This window comes from Hippoglossus stenolepis, chromosome 12 (genome assembly GCF_022539355.2).
Source record: "Hippoglossus stenolepis isolate QCI-W04-F060 chromosome 12, HSTE1.2, whole genome shotgun sequence".
NCBI classification, from domain to species: Eukaryota; Metazoa; Chordata; class Actinopteri; order Pleuronectiformes; family Pleuronectidae; genus Hippoglossus; species Hippoglossus stenolepis.
Window position 1 is genome coordinate 12208075 of NC_061494.1, and position 27507 is coordinate 12235581.

General features: G+C 40.5%; 1 protein-coding gene across 5 annotated transcripts; it reads right to left on the bottom strand.

Moving 5' to 3' along the window:
- Nucleotides 1-223: 223 nt before the first annotated feature.
- Nucleotides 224-27319, bottom strand: LOC118118766 (muscular LMNA-interacting protein). Of its 5 annotated transcripts, none has more exons than XM_035172070.2 (13): nucleotides 27105-27319; nucleotides 21797-21925; nucleotides 15214-15351; nucleotides 13096-14709; nucleotides 12420-12491; nucleotides 11736-11831; nucleotides 11556-11639; nucleotides 11427-11462; nucleotides 10093-10137; nucleotides 8507-8569; nucleotides 8238-8363; nucleotides 5714-5739; nucleotides 2093-2235 (listed from the first exon to the last, which is right to left on the bottom strand). In XM_035172070.2, the coding sequence occupies exons 1-13, from the start codon at nucleotides 27126-27128 to the stop codon at nucleotides 2229-2231; spliced, it is 2460 nt and encodes an 819-aa protein (XP_035027961.2). In that variant the 5' UTR covers nucleotides 27129-27319; the 3' UTR covers nucleotides 2093-2228. The 5 variants fall into 5 exon arrangements, 4 of the variants coding, with proteins under 4 accessions (XP_035027959.2, XP_035027962.2, XP_035027960.2 ...); XR_004698002.2 differs by lacking the exon at nucleotides 5714-5739 and adding an exon at nucleotides 7102-7266 and having other exon boundaries at nucleotides 2099-2235; XM_035172068.2 differs by lacking the exon at nucleotides 5714-5739 and having other exon boundaries at nucleotides 224-2235; nucleotides 27105-27315.
- Between the last annotated feature and the right edge of the window lie 188 nt (nucleotides 27320-27507).

Consider the following 27507-nt stretch of genomic DNA (forward strand, 5'->3'; position numbering starts at 1 on the left):
TCAGCTGTGCAAACATCCTAAAGACCCAATCACATGCTTTTCCTGTAGCACTCCAGTTCTCCCATCTTCTCTTTGAAGACCATGCCTGCATAACCATTCTTTTTACATTATTTATATATTTTATCAGGACTTAAGACCTATGTGTCATTAGCCTGTAATTTATTTACTGACATGGACATGTATATACAGGAAAAGAAGTATATATAGAGTAAAACTCAGAATATAGGGCAACATGAGGAAGTCCTTTATTACATATTACGCATTTTCTTGAAATCATTTTTCATTATTAAAATAGTATTTTGTTTGAGTAATGAGTTACATAGTTTGCATAACTGTTATATCAGCATATATATTAACCTTACCATATTGAATATTTGTGAATGCAGCATATAAAAGGAATACAGTAAGTTTTTACAATTCTTTAAAATAACAGAGCTCTCTTGACCAAGAAAAAATAAGGGCCATTTTATTGTTCAGGTCTCTCATCACTATTGGATCTTCTGATTGCTTCAAGTGACGCAGAAGATGTTTTTTTTTTTAATTTTTTTTTACACAGAATCCTATGTGAAGGCTTTGTTGGAAATTGTTTGGCGACGCACTTCAGAACATATTCAGCAGGATGATTCATCTGTCTAATACTGTACATCATTGTTGTTGGAGGCAGTTGGGAGAAGAGCCTAAACATCTTTCCATCAAGAAAAGCTTTCAGTGCCATTCTTTGCTTTCCTTTCAGTGAAGACATGGACGTCAGTTCTTGTATAACTGTTACAGGAAACCTCTTAAGGAGCCACCATTTTTCTTAAAACTCAGTCAATTCTCTCCTTATTAGATTCTCTCGTCTTATCTGGAAAAAAGGGTGACATTCACATAATTAGTCTGATTAAAAATATTAACACCTTAACACTGAGTTTCTGTTCTGCTTTACCAAGTATGTGCGAAAAACAACAGTCTCATCCTATGTTTTTCCTCGTTGTAATTAGCTTTAACAATATTCTGTGAGAACTACATGTCAGACGTGGCGTACACACATATACACACAGCTTTTGTAAGGGACTGGGTCTGACAGTGTCTGTAACCAAAACCATCTAAAGACCAGGTTGCGGTCAGATTACACGACCTGCAACACCTGTCATCCTGTTAACGTCATAGTCATTGCAGCATTTTTAGTGGTCGGTACTCATGGACCACAGGCATCTTCACACTCAGCCTTCATTTTTATATCTCAGCTACGCACCAGTAAAATTTGATGCCAATTAAGTGTCTCCAGTAGTCGCAGTGAGCTGCACATGTGAGGGAGAACAGAAAGCTTGACAGGTTTCAGGCTCATTGATGCTGCCATTACGTACAAAAAGGGATGCATCCGTTTTGAGCGATGTCAAAATGCCCACCAACTTCCATGCGTCCTTTATGTTGGCATGGTTGGTAGTTAACACCCCCTTTGGAAGGCAGTGCATGGTCGGGAATTTCTGCATCATTAACGGCAGTGTTTGTCCCGGCTGCCTGAGCAAAATAACATCATGTAAACGCCAAAGTATCTCCTCCAAAAGTTCCACCATTGTTGAAATTTCTTCCTCATGTTCTATGATCGTTTCGATTGAGCTATTGACTGCACTGCCCCCTTTCCCCCATGATTAATGGTGGTACTGCTCTGTTTTGTCTGTTTCATCCAGTAGGTTTTCAGAAGACATGCACAAATATGGACGAAATGAACAGAGTATTGACAGAAGGCTCCATTTGTTTCCAAATACATATCTAACGTTGAGTATAAATTAGCCTTCAGTGAATTGAGAATTAGCAAACAGTGAATTGCATGTTGTTTGATACTCTTTCTAAGGCATATAGAATCCTGCTTTGAGCAGCTGTAAACAGCTATACATATGGTGATGCACTCATTCAATAATTTCCATAAGGTCCAATCAACATTTTTAAATTGTCATTAATCCTTTAGTCGTGAAATGGTTTTAAATATTGAATTTGTCTTGGCAGATTAATGTTCACTGAAAGAAGCAGGATGTAAGTGCTTTAAATATGAGTCTCAAAGGCTTTCATCCGCCCCTCAGTTTGACTGGAAGGTGCTGAGGCATCTTTGGCACACTGAGTGATTTGGTCTTCAGGCTCTGTAATCTGCAGGTCACACACTGAGAATGGACTTTTTCTTTCAGTCGTCCTCTCTTCTCCCATCGTTATGCCTTTTTCAAAATGTGCCCCTGCCTGTTCAGGACTCACATTTACCGCCTGAAATAGAAAAGCATAAAGGTTTCCATGTTAAAGCTTGTACAATACGAAAGGAACGGACAGAGGGAAATGAACAGCAGCAGCAATGTGGATGGAGTGTGTCATTTTCATCAGTTTATAGTTGGATTACATTTAGACTAATTCCAGTCAGCAGTGAAGATAGTTCTCCCTGAAGGTTATTTGGCACTGGGGTGAATATTCAGTGTGTAATTGATTATAAATGTTTTTTACTGGAGTGGATGTTGACTCTGATCCTCTGCTCTATATTTTCATTAAGACTGAAAATTTGAAATTACAAGTTATCTGTTCATGCAGGGTCTAAAATTAGCACTCTGCACTTGCCAAATCAAAGTTAAAATAGAATAATAAATATGAGAATAATATAAATGAGGTTAGTCACCATTGGCATGTTGCTGAAATTGGCCTACATCACTACACATTTCCATCACTACAAAATAGTCAATACCTACCTAGAAGGGAATCCTAGGATACAAGAATAAAATCGTAATATTACAAGAATTAAGTCACAATTTTACGAGCACCAGATTATCACACAAGTATTAGGAATTTAAAAAGATTGTGTACGAAACTGAAATTTTTTGGGGAAAGAATGACACGAAGGACTTGAAGGAAAGAGCATCTTGTGGAGGAGGAAACGTTTTGTTGGGGGTGCTTTAAAAGTCAATTGAATCTCTGCCTTTAACAAATACTGCTTTGTTTTTTGGGATATACTCTGTCTTAGAGAAGGTGGATCTAAAGACCAGCACCCGTTTCATTAATCTGCCTTCAGGTTACAGGAGGTTTTGCCGAGGTAGCACAACTGCTGGAGGATGGATGAATTTTTAACACTAAAGCTGTGTGGGTTTTCTCTGGCTGCCCTGATTTCCTCCCACAGTCCAAAAACATGCAGATTGTGGTTAGTTTAATTGTTTGTAGGTGTGAATGACGGTTGTTTCTCTTTTCAGGGTGTACCCCAGCTGGTATTTGCTTCAGTTTTAAACATGAAAAAGAAATAACAAGACAAAGTGGTTAACAAGCTGCTTGAAGAATACCCATTCACAGTGAAATTGTTGGCTTTGCCTTATGTTGTTACAAAAACAACGCTTTATTGATATAATGCGGCGGCTGCTGGAAGCGGCAACATTCCCCCCCTGCTTTTACGATCTTGTGTTAAATTAGGATGAACATATTCTGAACCAATTTGTTTTTCTAGTGAAATGACAGGGATGAATTTGGTTTCTATTGTCCTTTCTCTCCCTGAAATATCAAATCTTGCTTCCGGCAAATGTGCACAAAATTAAAAAATATAAAGAAAATAAGTCTATATAACAAATATACAAAATCAATAGTTCTTTGGTGAATTCAAAAGTCACATATTGGCATTGGCCTGTTGCCCTGAGGAGAGTTAAGTCACTGAAACCACTTGATTAAGGTTAAGGCTGCTTGTGGCATATAGCTAAAGCCACTATGTGAAGGTTTTCAGAAATAGACTCACCTAATACACTCGACATACAGCAGTTTCCACATTGTCATTTTTGTTCACACTGCCCTGTACTGTTTTCATTGTTACATGATTTCCCCTGTGTGCTCTGTGTGTGTCCATTTTTATTGTCAGTTATTTTGTCAGGTACAGATCTCTGTCCTCTCCTGTCAGATGTTGACCACTCATTTCTGCAGGAAACCAGGGAGGTTCATACCTGTGTGTGTCCCATGTTATACCCATGAGACTCACACTGTGATCTGTCATCTGGCAGCCTTGAGATAGCTCATCACACAGAAATCACACAAGGATTAAAAGTCAAACTGTGACCAAAAATGCTACAAAGAATCATTTCTGGATTCAGAAGCTGTTCAGTGGAGGTGCAGTACATGGCCACCCTCACAGAAAATATTCCGACTGTCTGGTAAAAGCTGAAAATGTACAAATGTCAGTGGGCTCCCTCCCTATGGACGACTTAAAAGCCGAAAAGAGCATTTATACTAACATGGAGGGGGCATATACCGAGAAAAGTATTAGTGTTCAGGCAGCAGTTTCCTCTTTGTTGATTATCATTGCATCAGAGGATTCTGATGCTGCTGTTAAGGCAACAGCAGTATAAAGCTGGATGAGGACACTTGTGTCTGATACATTCACCTTGATCAAACATGGTGTAATGTTTCTCTCCTCCTATTTTTGTTCTGGCAGGTAGAGCCAGCACCATAAACTCATCTGTGGTCAAACTCTCAGAACCTCTGGGGCCTGGGAACTGGAACAACACTGTCTTCAGCCTGAATAAATTATTACAAACACAGGCTAAATCTTAACTTCACATATGACTGTATATAAAGATGGACAAGGTGTCTTCACTTCCTCATACTGAGCAGAAATGAAGCCAAATATCTTGATACGAACGCTGCCATCCTGTGCATTTGGTACTAGAGTCTGCACAGTGGCTGTCAGGAGATGGAGTCCCACCAATGCATGTGCTCGACCAAATCGTGAGTCAGTCTCAGCTGTCAATCATGGCATTACACAGGACAGAAACTGCCTCAGCAGCATTCAAATTAAAATTCCACCACCTAAACTCAATTACCATAAACTCATTAATTAATGATTACATCTCTGCATAACGTTGGCTGCAATTACACAAAGATAAATGATGATGTTGAATAACGTCAGGGGGCTAACCCAGATACAGACGATTGTCCCCAGGTAAGCTACAGGTTTTCTTACACTCTGAATATAAATCTTACAGCTCCTCCTGGTTCATATTACTCTACTGCATATTGTTGTTCCACATCACAACGGACACACTACAAAGCTGAATATTCCACTAAGCTATCCCTAGAAATAATCAACCAATGGCCTCTGGATCAGAAATGTTGCCATTGTTTGTCTTTCTGATGGTGAATGGCAGCCTTTAAGAGGGACAGCAGGGTTGTTTTTTTCTACGGAGGAGTGGCGTGTTAAAAACCTTGGTTGTGTTAGATTGTTGAAAGCACTCGCTGACCTGGTCATGTTTATGGACCATGCGTGCTTTCAACTCTGCCTCACTAGCTCCTTCTGTATCTGAAGTTCTTTTTTGTTCCCTGACAATTGTCATGTTGACCTTGACATTTAGTCAGACTACCATTTTACAAATAGCTCATATGGAGCTTAACCTTGTGAATTCAATTCAGTATATGACAATTGAGAGTTCTAGCATAACAACGGTAGTATGCATGATGAGGGAAAAGGAAAAACATTTCTGTGTAAACTAAGTCAATAACTAAGCTTTTATCTCCACCCCTGTCCATTTCTTTGATTGTTAGTTGATTGATTGATTGGTTTGATTGTTTGTAAGCAGGATTGAGCAAAAACTACAGAATGGATATCCTTTAAATTTGGTGAAAGGATGGAACATGGGTTAAGAAAGAACCATTAAATTGGACAAAGATGCACATTTTTCACTTTCTTTAACAATGTGAGATGTGAGGCGTTTTTTTTTTTTTAACTTACCGATTACCGAGGGATAATAAATGGATCTTGATGGGAGGAAAAAACATTTTTAGGAGACTTATATGTGTACAATTTGGTGTGAGGTATGTTCTCTACTGAGTGCCATATGAATAAAGACACTTAAATGTGTTTTTTGAGCTGTAAACTAAATTATGACTATTCTTAGATGACATACTAATGCTGGTTTTAAAATCCAATTTATTACCAAGTTTATTAAAAAAAATATATGTGTTGAACATGGCTCATAACACCACTAGTGTTTCAAACTGTATTGGCTCTGAACGATCGTGGTCTTGGTGGTCAGGAGACAAGAAGCCCTCTACTTCATTTGACATTTCTATGGCAAAAGTGTGTGAGCTGCTACTGGAGTCATCGCTCATAGCCAGACAACACAACAAGCTGATTAAATAAGCCCCACCTCCCAACAGTTTTTCTAAAGTTATTTGTTGAATATCCAGGGAGAGGCACTTCAGCCAAACTGCAGTTTAAATCTTTGCCTCACCTCGGCTCGGCTCGGCTCACCTCATAAGAAAAGTATTTCTTATGAGCTGACACACCCACACACACAAACACACTAACACACTAACACACACACACACAAACACACTAACACACTAACACACTAACACACACAAACACTCACACTAACACTCATCTTCTCTCCTGATACTGTAGCTCTCCAAACCAGTTCCCCCTCATTAGTAAGAAGAGTGGAGCACTCTCTGGTGAAGGATAAACAACAAGAGTGCTCAGTATGTCTGCTGTTGTCTTAGTGCTATGTTTTTATTCTTGAATAAAAAAATAGATCCTTTAGCCAAATTTGTGTTATTATTTAAACTCAGAGCTGCTTGTTTGATAAGCGTCTGTTGGTTGCAATGCAGAAAAGATAAAAGGAAATCCTCAAGTGGAGCTCAGCAGTTTGACATAAAGATGTGCGGACCAGAATTATCCTCTCGGAGGCTCTGGCGAGGCTGGCTGACGACAGACGCTGCGTGGTAGAGAAAGTATAAAACAAATGGCTGCAAGCAAGTGTCCGAATTGTCAAATTATGTCACAGCTGCATTGGATAGCTGTAGTATATGATTTAGAAGCGATCAAATTTCTTTTAGATGTAATGAAAATAAGTCTGTTATCTGAAATGGGCACTAAATATTTAGTTAATTTTGTCCCAGTAGAGTTTCCAGCGGTTAAACAAACAGATCAAGGCTGCAAGAAAAAGCAGCTTCTTTTCTTCACGGATTAAATTTTTTTGCATGTTGTTTACACAAAAATAGAGCAACGCCTGCGAGCTAGTTCAGGCAGCCAACTCGAGCTGCGCTGCTCCAATCATGTGACATGCATCATGTGACATACCTCACTCTCAACAACCATCTATAATACACACCCACCTTATCAGGTGGTCTATTTAAGCAGAGAGAAATTTCCCATCATCCCCTTTGCTCGCACTGCTGCTGCAGTATTGCTACACGTTGCTTCAGCCCCTCCACCACCCAAGCATCCACCTGTCGGCTCCGATGGGGGTTCCAAGTATTTGCTCATCACTCCCATAATTCCTGTGTAACCATATGGGGGAGTGATTAAGTTGGAGCCTAGACGCCAAACACTAAACCTGTTCTACTGCTGCAATAAACATTTGAACGTGAGTTGTCTGACTGAAATGTATAATACTGAAATTTTGGCAAGAACATTGAAGTGTATGGAACATGGTAGGCATACAGATGGATGGCTAAGAGGAGGATTAGAGTTTGAGATGTTTCTTTAGTCGTTTTGAAGTTTTAGAACCTTGCTTATTTTTTGAACTTATCAAAGTTGGAGTCCTTGTAACTGTCTTCAAATTCCTGAGACACTTCTCCTTTCACAGTCACAAAATCCAGATTGTAGTATTTTGGCTAGATTGGCACTCAGAGCGTAGATACCTCCACCAATGCTGACCAGCTACTTTATCACCATATTGTACTGTATATTCATGTATTTAGATCAGAAACATATACAATACTATAAACAGAGATTCTCTGTTAACTGCTCACATTAGGTGTATGCAAAATTCCCATTCTCTGATATATTCAAAAGGAGTATTTGTTTCGTAAAATAAAAATCACACCTCTAAAAAAAGTAATTTTGATTCACAAAATCTGGATTATTCTCCGGATCTGCAGAAAATTTCACCTTGACATAAATATAAGCATTCTGCACAAGCCTGGTTTCTCTCATAAAGGTCTCAGATCTGCATTTTTTTTCTTGAGAAATTGACAAAAATATAGAAAAACGCTTGCAAAGTAAAAAAAATAAAGTGAAACAAACCCTGGATCTGCCCCGTTAATTGAATACTCCCCATAAGGTAATGGGTTCTTCCTTCACCTATATCCTAACCTTCTACAAAGTTTCAATAAAATCAGTTTGGTAGAAACCTACAAACAGCAATGAAAACATTTCCTCCCTTGACAGGTAATAAAACTAAAGATATTGCACAGATTTGGAAACATTCAAATATACACTATAAGATGAACAAATGTCACAGGCTTACCTTTTTGTCGTCAATTAAGGTGCGTTTGACAACAGGCTGCCTGAAGGGGTTTGGACGAAATTCTTCCACATCCTGCACAGTCAGTCTAGGAATGGCCGTCATCGGGCGAATAACCCCGGGCTTCGTCTGCACACAGGTAGTCAGAGTTTGACAGCAGAGAGGAATTTATCCCCATAACTTTACTTCCAAGAGCTTTACACTATCGGTGTACTAATAATAGAGTTTGTATCAGGTGCCTTAACGTGATCAAATGAGAATTAAATGTGAACCTTTCTAGGATCTGTCAGCTTTCTGTCCACACTGCCAGACTGGTACAAGCTGCTTAAAGATGCCTGAATAAACAACATGGAAGAAAAACATGGCCGTAGTTATTAGTGTCAGTCACAGTAGTGTGGAAACACTGATAACAGAAACCACTTGAAGCACTGCAGGATTTCCATAAAAGAAAACAAAAGCAGGCTCCTCAGTTGTGGAAATGTGGCAAATTAGGCGTGATATTTTATAATCCAGATAAATATACCATCTGTTCCAAGGGAGCCTCATTTAATTTACTTATCAATCATGGTTTTGAAGGGGGTTAAAAGGTGTTAATATTTTTGTCACGCTCCACATTAGTTAATTAGCTAGCTGATGTACAGTTGGAGTAAATAAAGACAAATTATCCCGTGCTTCAATGACACAAGGCAACAATTTGTTTGGCTTCACATCTAAATACACCTTTAGAAAGTACACAACATTCTGCTGTATAAGTGCAAATAATGTATTTTTTAACTATGGATGTAAACTAGCAAGCTGTGAGCTGTTTCCAGTGTTAATGCTAAGCTAACCATATGAGAGCACTATCGAACTTCTCAACTCACACATATAAAAAAGCTAAAGTACCTTTCAGATGTTTAACTGTTTCTTTAAAGGGATAGTTAACAGAAAAATTAAAATGCACTCATTAAAAACAGCATTGCAGCCAAATCCAATACGATTGAAGTAACTGGGGGACAGATTCTTCAAACCTGAAAAACAACAGAAAAAAACTGAAATGCCTCCATACTGCTTGTGTGGCGTCATACAAGTGTCTGTAAGCCCCGGCATTCAAATTCGACTCGAAACCGCGTCATTTACACCAAGTTTTTAGCCTAAATGTTTGTTCCTATCCTTCTCCTGATCTGCGTTCATGTTCGCAGGATGCGGTAGCATCGCTAGTTCTGGTAGCATTGCTGCATAGCTGCATTTACGGCTGACTTCAGCTGACATCGTCATGTGCCCCTTGGGCACGAGCATGAACAGTGTGTGTGCGCACGAACTTGAATGTGGTGCCAGGCAGGAGGATATCACAGGACATTTAGGCTAAAAACTTGGTGTAAATGATGCCATTTCAAGTCAAATTTAAATGTCAGGGCTTACGGTCACTTGGGATGATACCACAGAAGCACAATGGAGGCAATTTCAGTTTTTATTTTGTTGGAAGAATCGGTCACCATTTCCTTCAATTGTATTAGATTTGGCTGCAACACTGTTTACCCCTGAAACTCCAAAAGTGTTTTGTGGACTCAAACACTTCACCCACCCCTCCATCGGCATAGTGGTGAATAGATAGAGTGAATTAAAAATTTTCGGTAAACTATCCCTTTAACAAAGAGCTTTGTCAGTTCTGTTTTCAGCTACATTTATCCTCCAAGGACAAAATTTTCATCTGTCTGCCTGAACCTCTGTTTAGATCTTTAAAATATTATGTTCCATGAGGGGCCTCTGCCCAATGTCCTGCAGCTCAGTCCTGTGAATTTGGGACTTGTGAAAGTAAAAAGAGTGGTTCTGTAGTGGTTTTTTTCTTATCTTGGTCCTGTTTTTTATTCTGACTCACATATTTGGTTTCCCGTCCCAAGGATTTTGGAAGTGTTGAGTTGTTCTGCAGAAAGTAGAGGGAAAGTGAAATTAAACAACCGAGTGACACAAAACTCATGTGGTGGTAAACATCTTAAAATGGCTCATCACAAAATGGCTGAAAGGCAGACGTTGAAAAGAAAACCTATTGGTGAACTCATGGAATAAATCTGAACAACTCCGGTGTTTTGTTATTTGTTTTCTCTCAAGCTACAGTTTTTTCTGTAACAGAGCTACTCTCTCTATTGTCCTTGTGTGTGGCTGATAATTACACATTTTCCTCACGCTACTCCTCAATGTCATGGATGACAGCGCACCACACACACACACACACACACACACACTTTTCTCTAGAAACCACAGAGGCCTTTCTCCTTTGATGAATAATGAACAGATGTCTTTCCATTTCTTGTGCTTATGATTATACAGTCAGAATTCACTTTTATCCCACTTCAAGTTTGTGCTCCAGTAAAACATGGTACATAGTGCTTGTTTCCTTTCCCCAGTTTTACACTTACTATTTCCTGTTATATCATCGTAGCTGCAAGCTTATGTCTTTATTTTTTACTTTAGTCATTTTTAACTTATTAGTTTGTCTTTAGAATTTCAACACAATAAAAGACTCCTATAAGAACCAGTTGAACATACTGGTTAATGCATTACAAACCACACGGAACATCTACAATCCTCTATTTGTTTGTTTGTTTTTCCATGTGAGACAGAATTTTTGTGCAGAAACATTTCATTACATTTACTGTTACAGCTGACATTATATATTTGCCACCTACCATCATCTACTAAAGCTAGGGTTGGTAATCCTGGAAAAGCTAGCAAGAGCAGGCTACATTTTGAAAATATGCAACCGACACATCTCCCTCCCATCGGCTCTCTCGGCAAAGCTATGCCGCCAAAACACCTTCACGCACACTGCCCAACGACTGCTAGAGGACAACTTTTCCGTCACTTGCTCGCTAACTTCTGACTGTCGTCTCTGCTGCAGCGGCGTATGCTTCTCTGGGCTCATGGGCAGGGTGCGCACAGGCAGGAGGGATAAAAAGATAAAAAAGTGTTTCAGAAACTTTAAACTTGTTTAATTAATTTATGTCCTGGACCCTTCCTGCAGTAACCTTTGGTGTTTTTCTTGTTAAATGATTTGTTCCCTAGTTTCATGCAGACGTGAAAGAGGTAGCAATCTTCCCATCTAACACCAACTGAATAAGTGTATTTACCAAAATGTCAAACCAGAATTTTAAGAGGGAAATTCAAAGGTTGCTGGCTACACTTGTTTCATGAAGATGAAGAAAGAAACTTTACCTGTAGACCAAAATTGGGAGTGGATGACCTGGAGGACTGCAGTAGCCGGGGAGAAAAGTTGTGTAAATAAATCTGTCAATTAACATTTAAACCAATGCATGTTCAAAATGTATCACTGAACGAACTCACTGCTGGAGTGGAGTTTGCCAAAACCTCATCTATAACTGCATAAAGTTCCTCTGACTGCTGGCGGAGCTGAGCTGGCGAGCACATCTGTAGAGTAGCACAAAGTCACTGATGTTAGCTGTGTGAATGGTGACTTTTGTCGTGAACACCAGCAGTGAAGTGTGTGTATGTGTGTGTATGTACCTCAGCGTGGGTGTCTGCAACACCTCTGTCCAATGCAGCACCTCGATCCAGTGAGTCACAGGGACTCTCCTCTCTCTCGACCTGCTCGTCGATCACCTGTGAATACAAAGCGCCATGAGCGGATTGATCTCCCCTCCACACCGCTGCTTCTCTCTTTTGATTATATGCTGCTCCTAGAGAACATTGCATTCATCCCCTCTTGTATTCTTCACGGACGGTGCTCCTCTCTCCCCGGCTCTAAATGAAACATCCTGCTGTGTGAATAACACGACAGTTGACTCTGGTTGCCATGATTTTATGTCACTTTGAGCTCATTTTGACTTTTAATCAGGTTTTTAAAAACTTATAGTTCTATTATCTACAGCCTGCAAATCCTTGTGAAATTGGTTTCCTGTCATTTTTTAATTTTGCCTGACACGTTTTTGCATTAACAGATACAAATGTAATTCTCTGTAAAGCCCTGTGAGTGGAAACCTAAGAATAATCTTTTTTTTATGTAAAACCCAATTTTTAAAATCAAATTTACAAATTTATTCATATTTTACATTGGCCACACGCTGTATTGGTCCTGTAACAGCAGCATTTCCCCCAAGTACCTGCATCAAACCAGTTCATCATGGCTTCATAGCCGGATATTTCACAGGATGAATTATAGTGGGATTAGAGTCAAATAAGTGAACTCACCTGCTGATCCAGCAGAAGAGTGTTTGTGGGAATTGCAGCGAGGGATTTGTAGCTTAACTTAATCTTGTTTATCTAGAGTTGATAGAGAGAGAAGAGCAGATAATGAATACAAATTCAGCGTACGTATTCTACATTTCGTTAGTGTTAAGTGTTTTTGTTTCAACACACACTGCTGTGAGTCAGACATCTCCTCTCAAAGCATCACTTTGTTTGACTGACCTAAAAACTTCACTTACAGTCAACTTTTCCCACAGGCAAGAATACTAGACAACTCTGCCTGAAATCGACGTACATTTCCCTGCTTGAACTAAATAAATTGAATTCCTAATCACTGATACTTAGAAATGTCGTGCTTCCAGCTGTATGTCTGGCCCAGAAACCAGAGCTGTTTAAAAGCTGCTGCACTGATTTCGTGATGGCTCGCTTCTGCATATAACGTCTCTGATGTGTCAGTCAGTAGATGAAAGACTTGTACCATATGTTTGATATCTCTGAAACGCAAAGATCTATAACATCATAAGATTATATTGCAAATAAGGACTCAACAAGAGAGGACAGCTTTTTATATCCATCTATCAAATCTGTTTTGAACCCCACAGTGTGGGAGTAATGTCACGGAGAACATATTAGATAATATCCTATAAACAAGTCATGCATGTGGCAAAAGAGCGACTACCTTTCTTTTTTTACCCTCCCTGTCACTGCAGTCTGAAATTCCACTACCCGGCCTCGATGAAGGCGTTGCGGAGCGCAGGGAGAGGGAAGGGGACGGGGTGAGATCTCTGATTGGTGGAGCAGGAGAAGGTGCAGGCGTAGGGGAACAGGCGGGTGAAGGCCATCCAAGAAAACTGATGGGAGTGTAGTGGGAAGGGGACAGGCACTCAGCTTTGTGGAAAGCCTGCGATGGCGCTGTGGAAGCTTTGGAAGCAGGCCAGCTCCTCTCGGACTCACACCTTCCTCTGGTGTTTTGTAAACGAGGGAGAGGCGACGCTGAAGTTGTGAGAGTGGGTGAGCGTGACGGAGGAGGCTGAAGCTGAGGAGGGCAGACAGGCGAAAAACTCAGTTTTTGAGAAAGCAAATGAAGCCTTGAGAGAGATGAATTTGACGGGTGATTCCATTTCTGGGGCACAGAGTTCTCCTGCTCATTAAGAAGTTTTGGGGACAGGGAAATGAGATTTTTAAGGTTATTATCTTCATGGCCCTTGAGGTGCATGTGAGTGTTGCGGGCGTTCAGCTCAGGCGACTGAGAGATTTGCGTATGTTGCAGTTTTTGGGAAGTTGCACAGTCGAATGTTTCGTCGTGCTCTGCTGGAGACACAGATTTGACGTTTGAGCAAAACAGAGGCAGCGGAGCTCGGGATAGTTTTTTCATTGGTGGAGGTGAAATAACCTGCTCCCATCTAGGCACTCTGCTTGAGCGAATTTGCTCTGAGCACTTTTTGACTTGAGTTTGAGGGCTTGTTCTGTTGTCGAGCTCGTTTGACTGCACAGGCAGAGGAGAGGCAACACATCTTTTAGGCTCGGGAAGGAGGCTCTGGCTATCTATAGACACAGATGAGGAGAAGCGAGAGGAAAACTCCAGGGGAATGGAGGCCACGTTGGAGGCTGCTGAGCAGGCATTACAGAAAGAGAGGGTCACAGGGTTAACAGGCCAGCAGGGGGTGTAAGGCCTCTGCAGAGCAGCGGACAGAACAGGAAGACGGCCTTTTCTCAGGATGGCAGTGAGGAGGGAGAGTCTGGTGAGAGGAGGCCGGTGCCGAGGAGGAGGGGACTGGGGACAGATGGAGGAGAACAGGCTCTCACAGGATGAAAAACAGGTTTGAGGGTTCTGAACCAGACTAGAGCCGGGAGAGAGAAAGTGCCTCTTGATCTGGGTGACCGAGGGCGTGAACATGCCGGAGCGGACAGACGAGCAGGGGGACACAGTGCGGCTGAAAGAGACAGGAGAGGTTACAGAGGAGGGCTGCGTGAAAGACCAGCATCGGTCTTTGTCCGAGATGTCTGAGAGAAGGGACTCTCTGGACGAAGCCAGGGTGGGGAACAGGTCTGCGGAGCATGTGGGGCTCGTCCTCTCCTCTAACACGCTATTTGCAAAGCAACCCGAGCTAACCTCAGCACGTCCAGAAGTATCGTGACACTGCCGCTGGGAAACGGCCCTGTGTTTATCAACAGCTGTTTCCATAGACGCTGTCACGGCGGCGGTGTGGTTGGGTGTATTTTCAGGCTGGGCGCTGACGGAGGGAGAGGCTTTGGTGTGAGACGAGCTCATGTGATCCTCTGATGACTTCAACTGGGGGGAAAAAAGAGAAAATGATCTGATACATTGTGTAAAATGTGTAAATTTGTAAGCATCTTTGTGCCTCAGCTGGCAAATTACCACTCAAGTTACAAAAACCAAAATGGACTTTCACTTCAAATTCCTAAAGGTCAGAGTGACAATGTTTTGTCAGTTGTGTCTGATTTATGCAGAGAGGAAGAAAGTGCTCAATCTGACAGTCCTGCATAAATAGAATTCAAATCAAGCCCATCGTAAAGAAGACCTCAGGAAACATGTGAGGTTATTTACATTTTGATTTATTATTAGATTCTTATTAGAATTTCTGATTTGAAAGATGACATGACGTGTCCAACAATATCATTTTTTAATTAATCTCCTGTCAGTGTTTAGTTCTATTTTAGATTCAAGTTCCAGATCTACAGTTGTCTACACACACATATACACATCTATATTCTAACATGTCAGTGACAAAGCTTTCTGTTATTCTGTCACTGAGAGTGCTCTGATTGTACTCACTCTAAGTTCTGTCTCCGCTGGGATTGTGCTTCCTGCTCCTCCCGCTACGGCGTCCTTGATAAAGACAATCTCCCCTTTGAAAGTATTCCTTTCCGACATGGTCTCTCCGCTCGTCCTCTCATGGGACTCAGCAGCGATCTGACGGGAGAAAAAGAAGCCAATGTTTTGGAGGAACTGAGCAAGTGAAACCTGAGAAAACCTGAGGTGAACCTCAGCAGTGAGCCTCCCTGAGCTCAGCGGGGGGGCTCAGTATCAGCACGCCACATGTCCCCACACATATGATTCACATGGACACGCACATGTCCTGCTAACATTGGTGTTGTGCCTGTCTCGTGTGCAGAGCTGGATGACTGAGGCGGGGCCTGTGTTTGAGGCTTGTAAATAAGCAAGATGATATCTCCAGTCTGTTTAGCAGTTCAGTCCAAACTGGCAGCCACCGTCTGTGCTGCATTTATCTATTTGTGGGGTTTTTTTGTTTGTGTATTTATATCACTGTTTGCGACCGTGTCTTTTTTAAATGCTGCCAGAGGAAGCTGCCAATATATTTAAATCCTTCGTACACGAGTCATATTTTGCCGGACTATTCATGGCATCCAACTCAAGTTAAGTTTAGACATAAATTGCTTGGGGTAAAGTTTGGATAAGTCAATGATCTGGCCTTGGTGTCCTGTATAAAAGGTTTCTATTCACTCCTAAGAGCCTTTAACAACAACAATGCTGCCAAGTTTGCCTCTCAACACAACAGTCGTTCCTTGCATGGCCGCAAGAGTTCAATTGTCAGGAAACCTTCATTTAAAGACTTGAAACAATCTTTATTATAATTTTCAGGTGAGAGCAGAATCGATATGATATCACATATACAGCTATAGGCTACTGATAATTGTTTTCTCCCTGCAGGGGCTCTCCCAGCTCAGCTGAGCAATATACTTTGCAGATAGAAATGTAAGCCAATATCTGGACCTGGTCCCATATCTATTAACTGAATCAAAAAGCATTCTATGCATGAAACCAAAGGAATTCAAGTTTAAAAGCATGACTCACTGCGCAATAAGAGGTTCTACCACCAAGAGAACATCCAGAGACATATTCTTATACTGTATAATGTCATGTCACTGTTGTGTGTAAACAGATTGAAATGCTCTCTTCTGAACAGCTTTGTTTTTCACACAGTATGAATATAAAGTAACCTCCAATGCACTTAATCATAATTGTATACCACAGCTGTACTTGAGAAATTCAACCCACTTTGTGTATATTGCCCAGCAGTAATAAGGATGCAGATAAATCTTCCACAGAAAAGATGAAACTAAAATGATTACCTTCACTAAGGAGGTTTCGCCCCCTGCCTGAAAATTTACTGAATGGATGTCCATGAAATTTGGTGTCGGATTGGATATGAGCAAAAACAGAAACCATTCCACAGCCGAGGCAGATGCGAAAAAGGGGGCGGATCCAGGAAATTGATTTACTTTCATTAACATTGCGAGATAGAGAATTAACATGTTCACTGATTTCCCAGGGAATACTTCATGGACCTTTATACAAATGTTAAAACATCTTTCATATTTATGGAAGTGATTTCTGTGCAGCTTGATTGAATGTAAGGGAGCTGTTGTGGATCACCATCCTAGTTTTATTTGATCAAAATGGAAATTTATAATATTGTTCCAATATATGAACATTAAGTGCTATATGACATTATCCAAATGATTGTGCTTTATTATATCTGCATGGGCTCAAATTAAAGGAATATTGTGATCGGGGATAATATGTGTGATATCAAGTGGAGCTAAAAAGGGTAAGTGCTAATGACATACATCATATCTGTCATGAACCCCCATATGTATTGTAATTATGACCCTATAAATACATATGAGAGCATCTTCTAATGACAGCTTTTACTAATCAAAATCTTTTACATGATATACTCACTGATTGAACTCATGAAAAGCGGCCATAGTGACATTTTTATCCTGAAACTATATTTAAATGAATGGCAGCTAATGTCAATAATATCATCACGTACCATTTGGCATAAGCAGTTGTGATTAGAACCTAAATCATAAACACTAAATAACAGCACAACAGTGTTAAAGCTGCACAAAGTATATGATGATAACAATAAGGCTGAACTCGATGTCTTTGGGATTTGTTCCTACTAAAAAAAACTTGTTTTACAGCATTTATAATGAATATCGATCGCACTGTCAAGGAGGTCGTCCTGGAAAACATCAGCTGGTGTTACGGAGATTTTGATGGTTTAGGATCTATTTTGTTCTCCTTCTTTTAGGATGTATTGTCTTAATATAAGGCCTTTTTGCCTAGGCTGACATGATTCGCGGTTGAAGGTAGAAAAAATAAATAATCCAAGGTCTCCACTTATTTATTTGTAATGCAGAGTTCCTGTTTCTGTCTTTATCTCTGCAAGAATGAACTCTGACGGTCTTCTGGACAGACAGAGAAGACACAGCAGTGGTTTGTCAATGCGAGCCAAGGTTTAGATGTATTCGTCCAATACAGAAACTCCACATATTTAATGGGATGTCGATGGGGCCTCCCTGACTTTGTCAGTTTATATTGCAGGTTTTTGCAAGGACAGCTCAGATATGGTGATGGCAAACTTGTTAACTTCTGCCTCGCTCATCTGCACAGTCTGCCTGCATACATCTAGTTTTTACAGTAAATACTTCACCGATTTGCAGAACTTAATTCCTTCACCCTGTATATCATTTCCTTCTGAGCTATTTAATTTCCGTGTCATGCACACCCAGTACTCAGCCCCAATGGGTCAAGCACCAAAAGGTACAGTTGCAGAGTTCCATTACCAAATAAATTATACTGTGCTTAATAAAAATATATTTTGCCTTTCTCCCAAACTTGGCAAATAAAATCAGCTAGAAATGACCTTCCTGAAGCACAACTTAAGTTCTTCATCATCATGGAGCCAGAAGAAATGTAAAAAAATAAAGGACATTTTACTGAAAAATTGCAGCCCTTATTTCCTGATAGACAGAACAGTAGCAATGAAATTAATCTCATTCTGAATTTCACTGAGATCAAGCAGCATAAAGGTTTCTAAACATAGCTGTGCACATATTTTTCCTTAATGTAAATTATACTCCACACTAGTTTTTAGACTGTAGCTGATAAGACATTATGTTTGTCACATTTGTTTATATACAAAATATATATGTGTGCATTCACTTGCTGATTTTTCAACCACATTGCACTGTTTATTTGTCACCTTTACAAGTAATAAATATTTTTTAAATATTTACTTTTTATACCCTTGTATTCTTTTTTCCTTGAGCTCATACTAATGTCTCCCAGAGTACCAGTTGCAGATGTTTTGCACAAATTCTATATTTTTGTACTTAATTTGATCAGACCGGCTGTGACTCTGACCTTCGGCAAAGTTCTTCACAAATTAAGATAAAAAGCATGAGCTTAATGTATTCTGCTTATATTTGAATTTCGAAGTACGCAAGCCTCCTCGTGGCTGAAGGCTGAAGAAAATGTCTGAGGGTAGTTGCAGTTGTAGGTGTTTCAGAAGGAATATATCTGCTCACCTGCTCTCACCTCCATTGACCTTGTCTGTTTAAAGACAATCTGCTCCATACAAAGAGCCAAGTAGGAATAAAACTCTCTAATTTGACGCAAGATAATTAGGCTGGAGGCTGGAGGAGTAATGTGCCATGGGACCTCAAAGTTCAAGTACGTGCCGGTCATTCAGGATAAAAACTGTTAATGGCATCTGGAGGTTATGTTACTGATATACTGCCAAAAGACACATGTGCAAGAGACATTTTGAGAAGTGTAGGTTGCTCCCAGGATTAATGAGCCGTTGACTGTCTCCAAGTTATACTCCATGCATTATACCTGTAATATAGACACGCCCCCTGCAGAGAGTAGCACTAATCTGTCATGTGCAAACACAAGATGTAATTTACTCTAAGGCGCTAACAGCTATTCACTATATTGTGAATTACTGTGATATTGCTCTATTGATAAACCTTTAACAGAATCCTATCGATGTGTTTAATAAGAAAAACACCCTTTCCACACTAAACCCCAGTTCACCACTTTCAAAGTTGGTGGATCACTGCGCAGTTTACACATCATGACTTTCTGACTTGTGAACGGGAGCCTTGCAGTCGTTGTGAGTTCATTCTGTAGGACTGACTCACAACATGATCTGACACACTATATGATCCTTCAACAGGAAAAAACCCCTGCAGCTCCGTGAATTGAGTCTATTCGAGGAGACACTGTCAGACAAGTGATCCTCCTGCTCACAGTATGACACATCAAGCTGGACGAGGTTAAACACTTAACTGGACGTCTGTTGTTGACAACAGACTTTGGCTCGGGTCGCATATTTCTGTCTGAACCCCGACCCGAGTCCAGGAGATAACGAACTGAGCCTGAACCAGTCCGACAGGCAATCTGTTTTTTGTGTCTGAACCCGACCCCAATGTAGTTAATAGAAGCTGCACTGACACACATGGTTATTGCTTGAGAGTTGTCGCTGACTCCAACTAGATTTCCGACAGGTTGGAAATCAGATAGTTGTCTGCGACTCGTCGTGGAGGTGTCAGCAAGCCTCTCTGATCACGTTTTTAAACAGTGCAGATTTTCAAAAACTTTTTGTGCATCTTTGTGTACTTGTAAAGCGACGCGTTTGAGGTTTGCTGAACCTGAATGCAACTTTCACAAATGTGATAAAGCGGCAAAACCAATTTTGTTTTTTTGAGAACAAAACACCTGCCAGAACAACAATGAGACACTGATGTGCAGGCTAGAAGGACAAATGGCTTACGAAGTGTTAATGGTATTTAAATGATTGCAGAGAGAAATGAGGACAAAGCCGTTTGAATTCAAACCCACGAGACACAAAATCCAGTAATGTGAATAGAGAGACACGTTCATACCCGCTGTGTATGCTGAAGCACGGGGGTGTTCAGAGTATTGCAGCTGTGCGGTCATATGTTGTTTATAACATGAAGGGTGGCTACCCTTTTAGGTAAAAGCAGTAGGGGGTGGGGGGGTTAATGTAATGGTGCCACCCCCCAGAGAGAGGACCTTTGAAGTCTCATGTAGGCAGCCAGTGCGCTGACTTCAGGCAGCAGTCGGCTGCCCCACGGTACCCAGAGCTGCGTCGCTTCTCTGATCTTGATGCTGGATGAACATAGCCCATTAATGCCCTCAGCAGCTGAAACCTCTGTGGGTCCACATCAGCCTGCGGGATGGTTGTTTGCTTTCAAACTATCGGCTGAATATTTGTAGTTTGTGCTCATATAGTGTTTCCTACATAAAAGTTTGGCTTGAGGTCAAAAAGAAAGAAACTTAAAGCATCCGTCAGAAAATAAAAATACGGTAAAGAAATGTCATTGGTGTGTGTGTTCAATGATGAGCTGGGTCAGATTCAACCCCTGAGTTTGTTCAGAATTGTGTCATGCTGATATCTACATCTTTAAATATGACGTCCTGATGTGTGGTGAGAGAATCCATGACCGAGACAGGTTACATAAGTGACTAAGCTGTATAAGAGGAAATAAAGAGACTGTATATTATGCTTTTCTATTTTTATCAAAGTGCTTTACAGTCCACGTCACATTCACCTACTAAACACTGCACCTTCTATTAGACACCATTCACACACTGTGGGCACAGCCGTCAATCTATTGGTTCAGCGGTTAGTTGATTGGTTAGTTGAATGGTCGGTCAGTTGGTTGGTTGGTTGGTTGATTGGTTGGTTGGTTGGTTGGTTATTCAGTCAGTCGGTTGGTCTGTTTGGGTGTTTGGTAATTTGGTCAGGCAGTTGGTTGGTTGGTTGGTTGGTTATTCAGTCAGTCGGTTGGTCTGTTGTTTGGGCGTTTGGTCATTTGGTCAGGCAGTTGGTGGGTTGGTTGAATGGTTTGTTATCAGCAGGAGAATCCAAGAGCTACAGAAAAGTTTTCCATGACTCTTGGTGGAATAATGGGACATGGAGTGAGATTGATTCTTCCTCTGTAGCTAAGGTGTGTCCTTTAATCTTCAAGCCACTGACTAAATAACTGGAGAGTCCTCCAGAGAGAAAAGGCCTAAAAGTGGCAGAATTTGAATTTCTGGCTCAAGGACTCTAACAGTAGCCTAAAGTTTAATTTTGTCCTCAAAGAAAGTTGTAATTTTTAGGATTCTGATAAATGAATTTGTTTATAGATTTTGTTTACGGTTTTGTGCACACTCACAAGCTAGTTATTTTGTGGAGTCAGAACGGCAGAGCGGGCTCATTCCCAATGCTGGTGAGTGAGTCAATAATCCTCCAAAGTATGAAGTGTGACAAAGTTGGTTCAACAAGAGAGCGATGCCAATTATCACAAAGAACACACACACACACACAAACACACACACACACATACATATTACAAGATGACAATACAAGGAAAACTCAGTCAGCTGCAGTAAATTAACAACACATCTTCAGCACATCTATGCATGATATTAAAGGCCTTGTTAAAGCAATAATCACAGTGCAAATGATGTCAACGGACCTTTCAGTGATATCTCTTTTAAGTATTCAGGTTGTGTGCTGCTGCTGTACCTTATTTGTTTTTCCTGTTCGTGCTCCAGATCCCTCCTCCTCCTCAGCAATAATGCTTTCAAATGGTAATGTTTGCACCACTGGCACAAATGTGAAAAAAGATGGCCCAGATGGCACTCCTATTGAAACCTGTAGAACAGAGAGAACAGGGACAAATCGAACAAGTGTTACAAACTAATAATAATCTCCCTGTCGAACACAAACACTCGGTGTTGAGAGGCCATTGACAGGAATTGTAGAGAGATAATGTCGAGTTCTTTGTAAAATCCCTGTTTCAGTCACTGTCAACACGACTTTTCTCATCTGAATATCACTGATTTTATGACACAGAATATCTTATTTCATTCTGCTGCAGGCCTGTTTAACTCTCGTCTCACACACACACACACACACACACACACACACACACACACACACACTTGGAGATTAGACAGTTTAGCACCATGCAGCTCAAAGCCTTGACACACCCAGACTCAATGAGTTGTAATGAGATGCAATTAAATCAGCTCATGTTCTCTTCTGCATTTCTTTCCGTCTGCTCCATCGTTTTAAATGAAGACTGTGGTGACTAAAACTTGTGACGGCTTGGAAATCAATGTGTCTATTCCACTGCAGATACTTAACCCGTAACTGATCTTGACGAAAAAAGTCGGGCATGTTCAGGGGACTGATATCTGAGTGTGGGCAATAGCAACCACTGCCATCTACCAAGTTCATGAAGCTACATTTCAACACCTGAAGAACCAAAACAAAGAAAGATGGATACCAGTGAAAACGCTTTTGGAAATAAATCAGCCATGGTTTCAGCAAAGAACTCTGCATGAAAAAACACACATTGCTCTTTTTGACACAATATATTAATACCTTGATAAAACCTGATGGATGCTCTCGGAAAGAAAGTGAACCTACATTTTTCCCAAATGTCAAACTATTTCCTTTGAGCATCTTTGTACATATAATGGTAGATTTATTTCTGGTTAATCTACCCAAATTGATGCCTGGCCTTTAACACTGTGGATACATATGTTTATTTCATGATAAGTAGTAGATGTCGAGAAAATGCTGTTATTAAACATGTTATACAGATTATTATTAGTACTTTGTTAACAACCCCTGGGACAAGCAGCTTCACTCTATGAAACCTTTCGTTCAGCTCTCTGCTTTTCCCAAACCAGCCAATCGCAGCATTCACTCTATAATGATGAGTGATGATGGTTTGATTCTCGAGCTCGGCCACCCAAGCTGAACAAGTATGACAAGCTCTGGATTATTGTGGGTAAAAGCTTTGCCTCCGGACAGCAACATCTCTTAGTGATAGCCATCTTTAAGGAATTGAAAAGAACATAACCCATGTCTGCTCTGGAGGAGAGTGTAGAGCCATGCCATATGTTGATGCAATGCAAGGGCTTCAATTTGTTAAGGCGGTGTCACAGTTTGGGTTTAGTAGCAATTTCATCGTCGGGATTTGTGGGAAGATTTCTTATTTATCTGCAGAAATCAAAGCACACACTTAGCAAAAGTGCTTTCACTGCTCACTAATCATGCTTCTCCTCTCCACAGTGTTGTCGGGTCATCTGCAAACTGCAAACTGGAGGGGGAGGGCTCTGAAAATTCCCTCACTTATCAGCGAGGGTAATTGCAGCAGAGACTCGACTCTTTAAAATGGATCGCACAATCTCTGCCCATCGATGTGGATGATGTTGTCAGAGAATTAGCATGTTAGGTTGTGTTCCACCTTTCAGGTTACAGTCAGCACAGTTCTTTTAAAAGCATGTGACAGGATACATATGGGAAGAAGATTAAAGTGTAAATCTGTATTAATTGTGGTCCCTGCTTAAGCTATTCCAAGGACAGGGGTGGATCTTGGGGTGGGGCGGGGGGGACACTGGTCCTAGGTGAAATCTGGTTGGCCTCTGAAGTGCCCCTGTCCAGTCAATACTCTTATTTTTAATTTTTTTATAAACTAGTCACTAATTAACAATACTAACCATAAATATGACAATTTTTTATTTTATAGTAAACAATGTGCTTGAACAAAGTTCTAAATATATTTGTGGCTTTGCTAAATATGTAGAGCTCACAGTAAACAAGGAGATGCACTTTACTGAATCAGGAAATGTGCTTGGATGTTGGACATGTGATTGGCCCCTTTATGGCCCCTTATTTAGAAAATCCTAGATCCGCCACTGCCTAAAGATGAGTTGAGCTGATTTTTTTTGTACTTTGTGCATCATGTATGGTAATTACAAGTATATTTACACACAGTGATTAGATGTAAATAGTATGTAAATATGTAAAGAGAAACTGCAGCTGGAGTGGTCATTTCCACTAACAGCTTTTTAGTCTGAGGATATATCTATTGATCTCTTTCACTGAATGGGTCAATGCATGATTTCAAGCACTGTATTAAAGCAGGGCACATATGAGTGCCACATTATTCTTTTAAATGTGGGAGAAAGATCGTGTCTGCTGGTGGAACGCCACTGCTGCCATAGCTTGCTTTGTTTCTCATTTTGTCTGACAAGCTTTATAAATTCCCATGGTTAATGCATGGTTATACACGCATTTCATTTTAGAGAGGCCCCTTTAATGTTGAGGTTTTGGCATAAAGGCCACATGCTCAGATGTTATGAATGTAGCAGCTACAGAACTGACAGAAAATGATTTATAAATGTGTAATCAAATGTATGACATTATTTTTAGGTCTTATTGACTGAACAGGAGAGGTAAAGAAAAAAAAGCACAACTATTCAAGTGAAGCACTGACACTGAGGCTGACATCAAAGAAAAGAGACATCCATTACTCTAATGCAGCCTCTATTTTAAATTCTATAGATCAAGGTTTCTTTGCTTCTCAGGATAAAAGCCAGGCTTCATCCAACTGACTTCTCTACAATATAATAAATATTTCACGTCAGCGCAGAGGACAATCAGAATGAGTCTATATAGAGGACATAGTGGAAGCTAAAGGTCTCTTGTACAGCAGACATGGTAATGTATTAAATGTATCACTTTCTACAGCGTCACATACTTAACAGTAAGATGAGCCTTTGGCTTGTCTATGTTATCTAAAAGCAGATAATGTGCTGTTAATGCTCCTGATAACCATTTCATCACATTACTTAAAAAGGCCAAGAGCCTGATTTTCATTTGGGGGGGTTGGTCCCTAAAAGTTTTAAGTTAATTTGATGTGTTCTTATCTTCGTCTGGGTTTGTTTGTTTGTTTGTTTGTTTGCATGAGTGCACAAAAACTACTGAACCAATGTCCATACAATTGTGTGGAGAGATGGGGCATGACCAAAGATCAAAGACATTCAATTTGGGAGAAGCTCAGAATAAATGCGCCAATGCAGGAGTTTTTTCACTTTCTTCGCAGTGTTTCTCATAGGATTCATTCCTTCCACCGAGGAGGCTATGTTTTCACTTTGTATGTTATTTGGCAATATTATGCGAAACCTACTTGACATTTACCAAGAAACTTGTTAGAAGGATGCTGTATGGGTACCAATAAATTGTTGTATCCAGGAATGTAATTTTTGTATCCAGGAATGTAATTTAAGGAAAATAGCGCGGGGGAGAGCAAACAGCAATTAGAGTTGCAAATAGCGCTGTACACAAGTTACAAACCTCTTGTAGTGTCCTGCTAGTTTTACCTACTCTAACATTTTTCACATATGGCCTTTTATTGTAATGGAGGCCTTGTAATTGTAAGGTAAAGCATCTTCACATTAAAGTGACTTTTCTTCCACCACTTTTCCTAAAAGCATGTAATTTGTGACACCTGCTGTCTGAGCTGTGAAAAGGTTCACTTTTACTTTAAAGGGCAAAGATATACCCACATTAAAGATACCAGGGAACCAGCTATAAATAAAGAAACATAACAAATGCCTTGGCTAAAAATAATCACATGCTGTTTTACAATTTTTTTTATATTCATGCTCTCATGTAACCACCTTGTTTGCGTGTCCTCTGTAGTCATAGCAGAATAAGTTTATACTGTGAAAGGTTAAAGAAGAGCATTTCCTACTTGACCACTGGAGCCCTCTTGAATGTTAAACTGCGGTGAGTGTTGCCGAGGTCATGCCGTCCTCACAGATCACATTTCCAACCACCACACGGCTACATGTCGCCTCAACGGTGTCCCTGCTCTCACTCGGTCATTTCTTGTGGCATGTCGTAACTGTCCCCAACACGGAATCCAAGCAGCACTAAATCATTTCCTGAAGCAGACCACCCCCAGTGGGGTCTGTAAAGGGATACTCATAAACAGGGTCCAACCGGGAAGACAGTTATTCTTTACGGAAACATACAAGTGAATGAATGCAGGGGATGTTATTCCTTCTCATAAAGGTACTCAAACCCCCACATTATGCAATTTTAGATTCTTTTAATTCCGTATTAATGCTGCAGCTACAAAAACATCAATCCAGCAGTGCTGTATATTTCCTAATGTTTTATCAGTTATTCACACATTTTCACACATTGGTTTTCTGTTGAGGATCCTCAGTTTAGTGATATATATATATATAAAGCATATAAACCACAATATTCCACAGATGTTAAACTCTATATTTCTCAGGAGAAGCATAAACAGTTGGGCGTGTCACTTAAGTAAAGAGTTTAATTACAGACAAACACACAGCCCCTCCCTCCACAGTAGATAGCGAAGGGAAAATATAGCTCAGTGCCAGCTGCGAATGAGAACACTGGGTTATCTCTCCAGATTATAAACAAACGTTATAATTTCAAGTCTCAAACACAAAGATGGAAATAAAGAACAAAAATGCACGAGGCAACAAGTACTATAATGGATCCTAAAATTGTACATGTGACGTACGTGCATTTTGCATACAATGAACATTATTAAGATGCATTTACGATCATGCTCCTGACTTGTTTCTTTTATGCATCCAAACAGTTTTAGTAACCATTATTCACGTGGGTGTGACAGGAAATAACAGGCTGCGTATCAAGTTGCTCCATTCACTGTGTCTGTGTTTATGTGTGAAAGCCTGGGAGGTGGCAGTGAGTTGTAAAGGGCACAACTGGGAATGTGAGGTGAGGGTTAGATTTGGGGGGGGGATTATTTAGTGTTGATAAATTATAACCAAATTCTTTAAATGGTTTCATTCTTTGAGGTCAAATGTTTTTCCCCAGAGTTTAAAGTCAGAGACACTTTAACGGCCAAGGTCAGTGGAGATAAAGGCATGCCAGTGATATTTCTCCAGCAGATACACCCAGCAGCAAGAGGCGTCTCCTCCTGTGCATTATTCAAGAAGAAAAACCTTTGTTCCCAAACCAGCCTTACCTTCCCCAGGGTCAAACTGTCCATTCCTGCTTCAAACGCTTCACCATCCACATGAGCTGTACATGTCCAGGCTTCAGAGAAAAACTTCCCCCAAGACTTCCACTGGTGGTCCAGGCAGACTCAAGGTGAGAGCAAGGTGTGCACTTTTCAGCCCGACTCCTGAAGTTCAAAGTGCATCACTGTCGGTGTATGTGTCTGTGTGTGTGTCGGTGTGTGTGTATCGCTCTGCAGATTTCCTTTTATAGACACATAATAGCCACAAATAGCTCACAGACAGCAGTCAGCCTGCGGGGCACCAGTAACAATGTTCACACTGGGAACCCCAAGCAGCACAGCTCTGTGTTCCCAGGAAGGTCCAATAATTGAACAATTTCAGCAGCAAACCCCCCCCGATATACATTTA